Here is a 13,506-nt window from a genome sequence, read left to right as displayed (position 1 = left end):
TAGTGGTGGGGAACATGGAGATGGCAAAAACGCTGAACAAATATTTTGTATCAGTCTTTAGAGGACACTAAAAATATCCCAACACTGGACAAACAGGGGGCTACAGGGAGGGAGGAGCTAAACACGATTAAAATCACTAAGGAGGTGGTACTCGGTAAGATAATGGGACTAAAGGCAGATAAATCCCCTGGACCTGATGGCTTACATCCTAGGGTCTTGAGAGAAGTAGCGCTAGGGATTGTGGATGCATTGGTGGTAATTTTCCAAAACTCCCTGGATTCAGGAAAGGTCCCAACAGATTGGAAAACTGCTAATGTAACGCCCTTATTTAAAAAGGGAGGCAGACAAAAGGCTGGAAACTATAGACCAGTTAGCCTAACATCTGTGGTTGGTAAAATGTTGGAGTCCATTATTAAGGAAGCAGTAACAGGACATTTGGATAAGCATAATTTAATCGGACAGAGTCAGCATGGTTTTACAAAGGGCAAGTCGTGTTTGACAAATTTGCTCGAATTCTTTGAGGACGTAACATACAGGGTGGATAAAGGGGAACCAGTGGATGTGGTGTATTTGGACTTCCAAAAGGCATTTGACAAGGTGCCACACAAAAGATTACTGCATAAGATAAAAAATCATGGGATTGGGGGCAATATACTGGCATGGGTGGAAGATTGGCTATCTAACAGAAAACAGAGAGTTGGGATAAATGGTTCATTCTCTGGTTGGCAATCAGTAACTAGTGGTGTTCCACAGGGGTCAGTGCTGGGACCCCAACTCTTTATAATCTATATTAACGATTTGGAGGAAGGGACTGAGTGCAACGTATCCAAGTTTGCCGACGCTACAAAGATGGGAGGGAAAGCAGTGAGGAGGACATAAAAAACCTGCAAAAGGACAGACAGGCTAAGTGAGTGGGCAGAAATTTGGCAGATGGAATATAATATTGGAAAGTGTGAGGTTATGCACTTTGGCAGAAAAAAATCAAAGAGCAAGTTATTATCTAAATGGAGAGAAACTGCAAAGTGTTACAGTACAAAGGGATCTGGGGGTCCTGGTGCATGAAACACAGAAGGTTAGTATGCAGGTACAGCAGCTGATCAGGAAGGCCAATGGAATCTTGGCTTTTATTGCAAGGGGGATGGAGTATAAAAGCAGGGAAGTCTTGCTGCAGTTATACAGGGTACTGGTGAGGCCACACCTGGAATACTGCGTACAGTTTTGGTTTCCATATTTAAGAAAAGATATACTTGCTCTCGAGGCAGTTCAGAGAAGGTTCACTCGGTTGATTCCGGAGATGAGGGGGTTGACGTATGAGGAAAGGTTGAGTAGGTTGGGCCTCTACTCATTGGAATTCAGAAGAATGAGAGGCGATCTTATCGAAACATAAAAGATTGTGAGGGGGCTTGATCGGGTGGATGCGGTGAGGATGTTTCCACTGATGGGTGAGACTAGAACTAGGGAGCATAATCTTAGAATAAGGGGCTGCCCTTTCAAAACTGAGATGGAGGATAAACTTCTTCATTCAGAGGGTAGTAAATCTATGGAATTTACTACCTTGGAGAGTTGTAGAAGCTGCGACATTAAATAAATTTAAAATGGAGATAGACAGTTTCCTCGCTAATAAGGGAATAAGGGGTTACGGGGAGAGGGCAGGGAAGTGGACGTGAGTCTAAGTTCGGATCAGCCATGATCCTATTGAATGGTGGGGCAGGCCCGAGGGGCCGTGTGGCCTACTCCTGCTCCTATTTATGTTCTTATCATAGAATGGTTACAGCACGGAAAAAGGCCATTCGGCCCGTCGCGCCCGTGCCAGCTCTCTGCAAGAGCACTTCAGCTCGTCCCACTCCTCCACCCTTTCCCTGTAGGGACTAGTCCATGACACCTTATTTTGGGAATTCCAAAGTGTCACAATTGATGCATTTCCTATCTTGTTGAACAATGGACAAGGATTTCAGCAGTGTCACATCCTGGGCTTTTTTTTTAAATAAAGAAAATAACAAAAAGACACGTTTCCACACAAGCAAAAATGTTTTAAAATCTGGCAAGAGCATGGTGCTGCAGTTTTTGAAAGCTTTCATCACGTTCATATAAAACGAAACCTGTTCAATAGCACACCCTGGTGTACACACACTAAACAGAAAATAAGCCCCCCATAAATTCATACTGTTAAATGCAAACTAAGGATTGAACACAGAAAGAACTGGCAGAAGTATGTAATGCAGCAACAGAATCAAAAAGACTGATAATGAGACAATGACACATACTGGAGATAAAAAAAAGAGCAGTTGGTAACATTGTCAGAAGCATTCAGTTCAAGTTTTACCTTTCAACTGAGACATTTTCCATCCTATATTACAACTGTTTGGTAATTTTAACTAATTAGAGGAAACTTAGATGCGAGTCAACAGTAACAGCATGACTCGTTGGGAGCTGAAATTTGTTCTAAAAGACAGTGAAATGATGCCAAAGGAAAGAATTGTGTTGGATAAAAAGGTATATGCATACAACTTCATCCAACTGGTACTATAGTGATCCAAAGTTTTTTGGCAGCGAATTTAGTAAAATATAGTATGTAGTGTACATTACAAAGATGCAACCCCAGCGAAAGGAAGTGTGCATAGATGAAAGATTTTTAATGTAATAGATTTGTACCAACCAGGTGGTCAGGGAAACAGTCGAGGCCCCAAGTGATCAAGGGATGCCAGATATCATCAACGACTTGTGTGTCAGTAACAAAAACAGAAAATGCTGGAAACACTCAGCAGGTCGGTCAGCATTTGTGGAGAGAACAGACAAGTTAATGCTTCAGGTGTGGACCCCCGAGTCAGAACTGGAGTACTCTCCACTAATGCTAATTAACCTACTGAGGGTTACCAGCATTTTCTGTCATTGTTTCACATTTCCAGCATCAGCAGTTTTTTGCTTTTTCTTTACGTCAATGTTTACAGAGAAAACTGTGGGCTATCTTCCCACTACATGTGGAATTTCCAGAGGGCCTAAAATATTAAGGCGGCTAAAAATTACCAATAATGAGGTAACCAAAAGGTTGAGAACGATAAAAGCACCTGGCACAGACTTCCTGCACATCAGAGTTCGTAGGGTCACATTCTGGTAACCATTTTTAGAGATACATTGGAAACAAAATTAATATCTACTTAAAATAAGAGGCATAAAAATAATACATGTCAATAAGCTTGACATTTGCAATAAATTAAACATGAGCACATTCCAAAAGAGGAATAATAAAGCATCCAGATAAATATGGACTTAGTCACGTATGGGTCTGTGGGAGGAAAATCATTTTTGACAAATCTATTTCCTAGAACCATAGACGGTGAATTTCCTTGTCGTTTCCAGTGCATTTACCATGTAGGAACGGCGTAGGCAACTTCTCCTGCAAGGAAATTCAGATGGTAGCTACTTCCAACCAATTTCCGTTTTTAAATGGTTTTTCCAGAGTTTCTGCAGCTCTCGCGCAATCCACCCGAGTTGTCACTGGACTCATTTAAATATGTCCAAGTGAGAGCCAGTGGCGAATCACCATCCAAATTTCCTGTATTTGGACCGCTGCTGCACTTGGGGTAATTTGCGCACAGTACAATGAGGCAAACCAGCTGTAAGGATCAGCTATTCAGAGCAGAAGTACTGCCCTGGGAATGCCCTTCTGGTAGTCTGCCTTTGGTGGGCATTGTGCGTCAACAAGATATAGTGAATGAGGGTCAGGGTAGCAGTTGAGGAGTGTGTGCCAAGTAATGAGAGTGGAGAAAGAAATATGGTGGTACGAGGCTGGGGTTTAGAGTTGTGCATCTAAGTAATTGCTGAGAGGGGATTGGGCATCCACAGTGCAAGATGCCAAGTTTGAGCCCTCTTTAACTATAGAGTGAATTGTGAAGGGTTAATCGAATAAGTGTTGCTTTAAGAGAGTCAATGCCAAGCCACCTCTCTTTTAGGTGGCACAAGTGATAATTTAGGGTGGCTTGGTGACATCCACATCCAGGAGTCTGTTCACCCTGCCTTCAATGCTCTTCAGGAGGGCTTGGAGGGCTGAACGAGTGAAGCTGTGTTCTTTACTCTGGCTTGGTGCATGGTCTGCTGCCCCCTGGGCACGGATGATACCCGAATGGTCTTAATTCTGTACAAACGTAATCAAAAGATTGCTAAAACATGCAGGGAAGTTATTAGAGAGTGAAGTGAAAGACCAGTGTGTCGATATTACCAGTATTTCTGAAGAACTACTTGACGTAAGAAAACTACTCGGCACTTGGTCTGAGTATTAAACAAGGCTTTAAATCAACTGTTTTTCAACATGGAGATCTAGTTGTGTCCTTTGCTAGTTCCTGTTAAAGAATGTCCTGCACAAGCTGGGCCCATGCCCGAGTATTTATATTCTCCCTGGACAGCGCCACCAGCAGGCCGCCCAGTATTATTACATAAGTAATTTTCACATGAATGACAAGATTCACGTCACTACTTTAAACAGGTCTTCCCGCCACACATCCCGACCCAAAGTTACCACCTAGATTTATGGCATCGCCCTCGATAAAAAGAGAACAGTCTAGCTTGAAAATGTCACATCATCAGATTCAATAAGCTTCTCAAGCTGAATGGTGAAGAATCTCTCTCTCACCCATGCCAGTTTTCCTGCTCCTACTCTCCTAAACCAGGAAACCTCTCCCTTTTAAGGGAAAGCCCTGAGGGTAAATGTCAGATGAGAAATTCTTCTTCTTCTTCTTCGGCAGCCCCTTGGAACCGAGGATGACTTGCTTCCATACTAAAAATGAGTTCTCAGGTGACTGATGAGTCCAATGCGGGACCTACAGTCTCTGTCACAGGTGGGGCAGACGGTGGTTGAAGGGGAAGGTAGGTGGGGTCCTTGGGTTGACATGCGCTCCTTGCGCTTGCTCCAGCAAAGAGACTCGAGGTGTTCGGCGCCTTCCCGGATGCTTCTCCTCCACTTTGTGCGGTTTGGGCCAGGGACTCCGAGGTGTCAGTGGGGGTGTTGCACTTTTTCAAGGAGGCTTTGAGGGTGTCCTTGAAGCGTTTTCTCTGCCCATCTTGGGCTCTCTTGCCGTGTTAAAGCTCCGAGTACAGCGCTTGTTTTGGGAGTCTCGTATCAGACATGTGGACGATGTGACCCGTCCATCGGAGCTGATCGAGCGTGGTCAAAGCTTCGATGCTGGCCTGAGCGAGAACACTGACGTTGGTGCGCCTATCCTGTCAATGGATTTGCAGGGACTTGCGGAGGCAGCATTGGTGGTACCTCTCCAGTGCTTTGAGGTGCCTGCTGTACATGGTCCATGTCTCTGAGGCATACAGCAGGGCAGGTATCACTGCTGCTCTGTAGATCAGGAGCTTAGCGCCGGGTTTGAGGTCCTGGTCTTCAAACACTCTCTTCCTCAGGCGACCGAAGGCTGCACTGGCACACTGAAGGCGGTGTTGGACTTCATCGTCGACATCTGCCCTTGTTGACAGTACGCTCGAGGTATGGAAAGTGGTCCACGTTGTCCAAGGCCTTGTCGTGGATTTTGATAATCGGGGGGGGGGGGGGGGGGGGGGGGGGAGTACTTTGTGGCGGGGGCAGGTTGGTAGAGGACCTTTGTCTTACGGATGTTTAGTGTAAGGCCTATGCTCTCGTACGCTTCGGTGAAGGTGTTGACGATGGTTTGGAGTTCGACCTTTGAGAGCACGTAGACGCAAGTGTCGTCTGCATACTGTAATTAGACGACAGAGGATGGGACGACCTTGGATCTGGACTGGCGGCGATGGAGGTTGAACAGTTTCCCGTTTGTTCTGTAAATTAGCTCCACTCCAGCGGGGAGCTTACTGAGGGGGAGATGGAGCACTGCAGCAAGGAAGATCAAGAGGAGCACTGGTGCAATGACACAGCCTTGCTTGACCCCAGTCCATGCGTGAATTGGGTCTGTGGTGGAACCGTTCGTCAGGATCACGGCTTGCATGTCGTCGAAGCAGGCGGAAGATGGTGACAAACTTTTGAGACCAACCGAATTTGAGGAGGACCCTCCATAATCCCTCACGGTTGATAGTGTCGAAGGCCTTTGTGAGATCAAAGGCAGCCATGTACAGCGGTTGGTGCTGTTCCCTGCATTTCTCTTGTAATTGACGTGCGGTGAAGATCATGTCCAGTGCCCTTTAGTGAGCGGAATCCATATTGTGACTCTGGGAGGAGCTCTTCGGCCACTGGGAGAAGACGATCGAGGAGGATTCTTGCAATGACTTTCCCTGTGGCAGACAGGAGGGAAACTCCTCTGTAATTACTGCAATCAGACTTGTCACCTTTCTTGAAGATGGTCACAATTACGGCGTCGGAGATCCCCTGGCATGCTCTCCTCCTTCCAAATAAGAGAAATGAGTTCAAGAACTCGCGCCAGTAGCGCTTCTCCGCCATGCTTTAGTGCCTCGGCGGGGATTCCATCTGCTCCTGAGGCCTTGCTGTTTTTCAGTTGTTGGATGGCCTTTTCAACCTCATGCTGGGCTGGGGTTGTACGGAGATGGTAGCGGGTAGCATGCTGCAGGATTGAGTTGAGGACACTCGCGTCGAAGACAGAGTCTCGGTTAAGGAGATCTTTGAAGTGCTCCTTCCAGCGGGCACTGACTGCCTCTCTGTCCTTGATGAATACTTCTCCATTCTTGGCCCGCAAGTGGGGTAGGACCTTGGGTGCTTGGGCCGTAGATGGTCTTGACGGTGCTAAAGAATCCACGCACGTCGTGGTTGTCGGCTAGCTGCTGGATCTCCTGCGCTTTCTCCACCCACCATCTGTTCTTTAGGTCGCAAGTTTTTTGTTAGACCTCGGCCTTCAGGCGTCTGTAGAGCTGCTTTCTTGCTCTCGAGTTCTGTTGCTGTTTCCAGATCAGGAATGCCTTGCGCTTGTGGCTGATTAGTGGATTCAAGTTCAAAGCTCCCAGATAGAAGTACTCATGCGATTGCTGCTGCGACAAAGCTGCCATCGAGAATGCCTTGTGGCATTCCTGCACTTGCCTCATTTACCTTGCAGCACTGTCAATGTGAGGGATACCATTGGCAAGAGTTAGGTAAATGCAGCACAATTCTACAGGTAATAAAACCATTCCCACTAACTAAAAGATGTACAGTGTGGAGAGAAGTGTTCAAAAAATAAGAGTGTGTCATTTGGACAATGCTGCCACTTTTCAGCACACTCATGACAACTCTTTTATTATGCATTTCAAACAAAGAAGTTGACAATCGGTTTCATATTGTATAATCCATGGAAACAAAATATGCTCTCCCAAAATCCCAGCATTCCAAACATTTGAAATCATTTCCTTACCTTCTTCTGCAAGACAATGACTTTACGCTCTTTGACTTCCATCATGTCCTTCAGATCACGGATCTCTCCAGCCAAGGTTCCCTTCTCCTCAGCCATCTCCTGCATCTGCTTAGACTTCTTATTTAACATGCTTTCCTTCTCTTCAAGCCGCAGACGCAGTGCATCCACCTGGGAGAAACACAGCAATGACTACATTATTCCATGGTGTCTCGCGTCTACCTGCCACAAATTTCAATGCATCATGAAAAGAATTAACTGCTTTGCAGTTAATGTCACAACTATGAAAATTGAGCAAGAGGATTATGCAGGTTTGTAAATTTGCTTCAATAAAGATCTTTTGTTCTGCATATTCCAAAAGATACATCCTTCTGATTGGTATGTTTTTAGGTCACAAAGTACAGACAGCTTTCACATAATCCAATACATTTGATGTCAGATATTCATTATGACTTTACATAGCTGAGGTTATACATCCATTACTCATCAACAATGACTTTCCTGCAGTTGCACATTTTTATGAAGTTCCTTGTTTGGGGTTTAGATGGCACTTTTGACCTGTGGGTTAAAATCAAAAGGGGATGTCTTGCATACCATGCAATTCACAACAGGCATTCTGTATTCAATTTTTATATTAAAAAGGAGTTAATAAATGGGGTTCTGTTACAGTAGATGGCCATAAGCCTGGAAGCGCTAACTTTTTATAGCATGCTTTCCAGGAACAAGATTTGAGTGTGTAAAACACCAGCATATATATTGACTTTGTAAAGACTGTTCAAGCATTTCTTCTGTTCAGTTGCGAGTCACAACTTTAAATGATATTGACTTTGATGGGAAATATAATGTATATTTGAAGTGGAGGGTATTGAAGAAACAACAAAGACTTAAAACATGATATTCTTGGCCAATGCACCTGGCAAATACTCAGCCCAACCACCTCATCTTCCTCCCCGAACAGAAGAGCATTCAGAAGAAGTGGGGCCTAAGCTTTGCACCCAGCCACTCTTCAATTGGAGAAGGATAGACAGCAAGTCCAGAGTACCAAAAAGGTTAAATCCTTTTTTCTTCAGCGACATCAGCCCAAGGATTGGATGTGAAGGCCCTTTGGCTGCTGTTTTTGAAGAGCAGCCAAATGGCCCTCAATCTGGTGGCGATTCAGGACGGCAGCAGAAGATCCATTTCTGAAATGTTTCTCGGTACAAGGCCAAAGGACAGGCCTTAGCCTGGGGTGCATTGCGCTTTGGCCATTGACCAGAACCTGCAAACATGGGCAGGTTCAGGTCAGATTGGATCACATCATATTAGGCGGAATGCACTTTGAGTTTGCTCCACCTGAATAATGTCCAGGAGCAGGTGGTGGGGGAAGTGGGGGATGGCAGGTGGAGGAGAAAAAAAGCCGCTGATTAAAAAAAAAAATCTTTACCCGGTTCAAATTACTTCTGTGGCTAGTGCCTTAGTAGTAAATAGTGTCACTTTTGCATTACTGCCTAGTAGCTTATCAATATGTTGAAGAGGGGAGAAGAAAATATGACATTGGGGATACAAGTTCACAGATGACACGAAGATTTGAGCTGGTGTCAAAAGGGAATTGGATAAATACTTGGAGAAAAATTTGCAGGGTTACGGGGAAAGAGTAGGGAGTGGAACTAATTGGATAGCTCTTACCAAAGAGTCGGCACAGGCACGATGGGCTGAATGGCCTCTTTCTGTGCTGTATCATTCTATGATTCTAACCCTTGAGGAGAAAAAAAAATTACAAACTGATAGAGAAGCGATGGGAGAGAGTGGGGGGAGGAAGAAAGACGGGCAGGCGGGGGAGGGGAAGAGGCAGGCGGGGGAGGGGAAAGAGACGGGGGGCGGTGAAGGGTGACAGAGAGAGAAAGAACGAGAGGGAGACAGAGCCGTGCATCTCCTCAGGATGTCCCAAACAGATTTATATCTAATAGCTTACTTTTCCCAGATCAGTTACTGTTATCACCTAGGCAAATACATTTATTTTTGGTGGTGTTGGTCAAAGGAGGAATGCGCGCCAGGATACCTTGCTACTCTTTAAATAGTAGCAAGAAATGTTTATATTTTCATTTAAGCCAACCCACACCACCCTTCTCCAATGCCTCTCCACCATCGTCCAGCTGGGTGGGACTGCACTCGTCTGGTTCCATTCTCATCTATCTAATCGTAGCCAGTGAATCACCTGCAACAGCTTCTCTTCCCGCTCCCGCATCATTACCACTGGTGTCCCCCAAGGATCTATCCTTGGCCTCCTCCTATTTCTCATCTACATGTTGCCCCTTGGCGACATCATCCGAAAACACAGCGTCAGTTTCCACATGTACGCTGACGATACCCAGCTCTACCTCACTACCTCTTCTCTCAACCACTCCACAGTCTCTAAATTGTTAGGCTGCTTGTCCGACATACAGTTCTGGATGAGCAGAAATTTTCTCCAATTAAATATTGGGAAAGACCAAAGCCATTGTTTTCAGTCCCTACCACAAACTCCATTCCCTCTCCCCAAGATCTGTCTGAGGCTGAACCACACTGTTCGCAACCTTGGTGTCATATTTGACCCTGGAATGAGCTTCCGACAACATATCCGCAGCATAACAAAGACCACCTACTTCCACCTCCGTAACATCGCCCGTCTCCACCCTTGCCTCAGCACATCCGCTGCTGAAACCCTCATCCATGCCTTTGTTACCTCTAGACTTGACGATTCCAACGCACTCCTGGCTGGCCTCCCACATTCCACCCTACATAAACTTGAGGTCATCCAAAACTCTGCAGCCCATGTCCTAACTCACACCAAGTCCCGTTCATCCATCACCCCTGTGCTCACTGACCTACATTGGCTCCCGGTTAAACAGCGCCTCGATTTTAAATCTCTCATCGTTGTTTTCAAATCCCTCCATGGCTTCGCCCCTTCCTAACTCTAATCTCCTTCAGCCCCATAACCCTCCAGAGATATCAGCGTTCCTCTAATCCTGCCCTCCTGAGCATCCCTGATTATAATCGCTCAACCTTTGGTGGCCGTGCCTTCTGTTGCCTAGGCCTTAAGCTGTGGAATTCACTTCCTAAACCACTCCGCCTTGCGACCTCTCTTTCCTCCTTTAAGATGCTCCTTAAAACCTACCTCACCTGCCCTAATAGCCACAGTAAATAATAATTCTAATAGGTCTAAGAGTATTAAAAAAACAAGCCTGAAGGCTTTGTGTCTTAATGCGAGGAGCATTTGTAATAAGGTGGATGAATTGGCTGCGCAAATAGAGGTAAACGAATATGATTTGGTTGGGATTACGGAAACATGGCTCAAGGATGGCCAAGACTGGGAACTCAACATCCAGGGGTATTCGATATTCAAGAAAGATAGGCAAAAAGGAACGGGAGGTGGGGTAGCATTACTGGTTAAAGAAGGGATTAACACAATTGTAATGAAGGATATTAGCTCTGATGAGGTGGAATCTGTATGGGTAGAATTGAGAAATACTAAGTGGAAAAAAACATTAGTGGGAGTGGTATACAGACCTCCAAACAGTAAGGCGGAGGTTGGGGATGGCATTAAAAGGGAAATTAAAGAAGCGTGCAATAAGGGCACAGCAGTCATCATGGGTGACTTTAATCTACATATAGATTGGGCTAACCAAATTAGTAACAATACTGTGGAGGAGGAATTCCTGGAATGTTTACAGGATGGTTTCCTGGACCAATATGTCGAGGAACCAACCAGAGATCAGGCCATCTTAGACTGGGTATTATGTAACGAGAAAGGATTAATTAGCAATCTTGTTGTACGAGGCCCTTTGGGTCGGAGCCATCATAATATGATCGAATTCTTCATTAAGATGGAGAATGAAGTAGTTGACTCAGAAACAAGGGTCCTCAATTTAAATAAAGGAAACTACGATAGTATGAGGAGCGAGTTGGGTAGGATTGATTGGGGAATGGCACTCAAAGGGGTGACGGTGGATAGGCAAACATTCAAAGACCGAATGGATGAACTACAGAAGTTGTTCATCCCAGTTTGGCACAAAAATAAAACAAAAAAGGTGACTCAACCGTGGGTAACAAGGGAAATTAGGGATAGCATAAGATCCAAGGAGAGGACATACAAATTGGCCAGAAAAAGCAATAATCCTGAGGATTGGGAGCAGTTCAGGATTCAACAAAGGAAGACAAAGGGATTAATTAAAAAAGGGAAAATAGAATATGAGAGTAAGCTTGCAGAGAACATAAAAACTGACTGTAAAAGCTTTTATAGATATGTGAAGAGAAAAAGATTGGTGAAGTCAAGTGTAGGTCCCTTGCAGTCAGAATCAGGGGAATTTATAGTGGGGAACAAAGAAATGGCAGACCAACTAAATACATATTTTGGTTCTGTCTTCACAAAGGAGGACATAAATAACCTCCCAGAAATACCAGGGAACATAGGGTCTGATGAAAGGGTGGAACTGAAAGAAATCAGTATTTGTAGGGAAATGGTGTTAGGAAAATTGATGAGACTGAAGGCCGATAAATCCCCAGGGCCTGATAATCTACATCCCAGGGTACTTAAGGAAGTGGCCCTAGAAATAGTAGATACATTGCTGGTCATCTTCCAGAACTCTATAGACTCTGGAACAGTACCCATGGATTGGAGGGTAGCTAATGTTACCCCACTATTCAAAAAAGGTGGCAGAGAAAAAGCAGGGAATTATAGACCGGTAAGCTTGACATCGGTAGTGGGGAAAATGCTAGCGTCCATTATAAAAGATGTAATAGCAGAGCACTTGGAAAGCAGTGACAGGATCGGACAAAGTCAACATGGATTTACAAAAGGTAAATCATGCTTGACTAATCTACTGGAATTTTTTGAGGATGTAACTGGTAAAACAGATAAGGGAGAACCAGTGGGTGTGGTATATTTGGACTTTCAGAAGGCTTTCGATAAGGTCCCACATAAGAGATTAGCGTGCAAAATTAAGGCACATGGGATTGGGGGCAAGGTATTGACTTGGATAGAGAACTGGTTGGCGGACAGAAAGCAAAGAGTTGGAATAAACGGGTCGTTTTCCGAGTGGCAGGCAGTGACTAGTGGGGTACCGCAAGGATCGGTCCTAGGACCCCAGCTGTTCACAATATATATTAATGATCTGGACGAGGGAATTGGATGTAATATCTCCAAATTTGCAGACGACACAAAGCTGGGTGGGAGGGTATGCTGTGAGGAGGATGTCGTGAAACTCCAGTACGATTTGGACAGGTTAGGTGATTGGGCAGAAACATGGCAAATGCACTATAATGTGGATAAATGTGAGGTTATCCACTTTGGTGGCAAAAACAGGAAGGCAGATTATTATTTGAATGGCAACAGATTGGGAGAAGGGGAAGTGCAAAGAGACCTGGGTGTTCTTGTGCACCAGTCGCTGAAGGTAAGCGTGCAGGTGCAGCAGGCGGTAAAGGCGGCAAATGGTATGTTGGCCTTCGTAGCAAGAGGGTTCGAGTACAGGAACAAGGATGTCTTGCTACAGTTGTACAGGGCCTTGGTGAGACCGCACCTTGAGTATTGTGTGCAGTTTTGGTCGCCTTATCTGAGGAAGGACGTTCTTGCCATGGAAGGAGTGCAGCGAAGATTCACCAGGCTGATACCTGGGATGGCAGGAATGACGTATGAGGAGAGATCGTGTCGATTGGGCTTATACTCACTAGAGTTTAGAAGATTGAGAGGGGATCTCATCGAAACCTATAAAATTCTGTCAGGCCTGGACAGACTAGATGCTGGAAGGATGTTCCCGATGGTCGGGGAGTCCAGAACCAGGGGTCATAGTCTAAGGATAAGGGGTAGGACATTTAGGACTGAAATGAGGAGGAATTTCTTCACCCAGAGAGTGGTGAACCTGTGGAATTCTCTGCCACAGAGGGCAGTGGAGGCCAGTTCATTCAATATATTCAAGAAAGAGTTGGATATATTTCTTAAGGCTACAGGGATCAAGGGATATGGGGAGAAGGCAGGGACAGGGTACTGAATTTGAATGATCAGCCATGATCTCATTGAATGGCGGAGCAGGCTCCAAGGGCCAAATGGCCTACTCCTGCTCCTATCTTCCATGTTTCTATGTATCCTTATGTGGCTCAGTGTCAAATTTTTTGTCTTACAATACTCCTGTGCAGTGCATTGGGATGTTTTACTACATTAAAGGCGCTATATAAATACAAGTTGTTGTTG

The 13,506-nt window shown here is 45.1% G+C and overlaps 1 protein-coding gene across 5 annotated transcripts in view; it reads right to left on the bottom strand.

Annotated features, from left to right (window-relative positions):
- The window catches only part of LOC147106110 (ELKS/Rab6-interacting/CAST family member 1-like), a 1,260,296-nt gene that overhangs the window by 1,113,003 nt on the left and 133,787 nt on the right, over positions 1-13,506 (bottom strand). For all 5 annotated transcript variants that reach the window (XM_086008889.1, XM_086008886.1, XM_086008887.1 and 2 more), the window contains one exon: positions 7,308-7,475. In XM_086008889.1, coding sequence (XP_085865015.1) covers positions 7,308-7,475 — 168 coding nt within the window. The remainder of the gene's footprint in view (positions 1-7,307; positions 7,476-13,506) is intronic.

This window comes from Somniosus microcephalus, chromosome 16 (assembly GCF_052327205.1).
Source record: "Somniosus microcephalus isolate GS21.2 chromosome 16, FLI_Smic_1.0, whole genome shotgun sequence".
In the NCBI taxonomy this organism is placed as follows: Eukaryota; Metazoa; Chordata; class Chondrichthyes; order Squaliformes; family Somniosidae; genus Somniosus; species Somniosus microcephalus.
The sequence above is the reverse complement of the archived record's forward strand: the minus strand, read 5'-3'. Positions and strand labels throughout refer to the sequence as shown.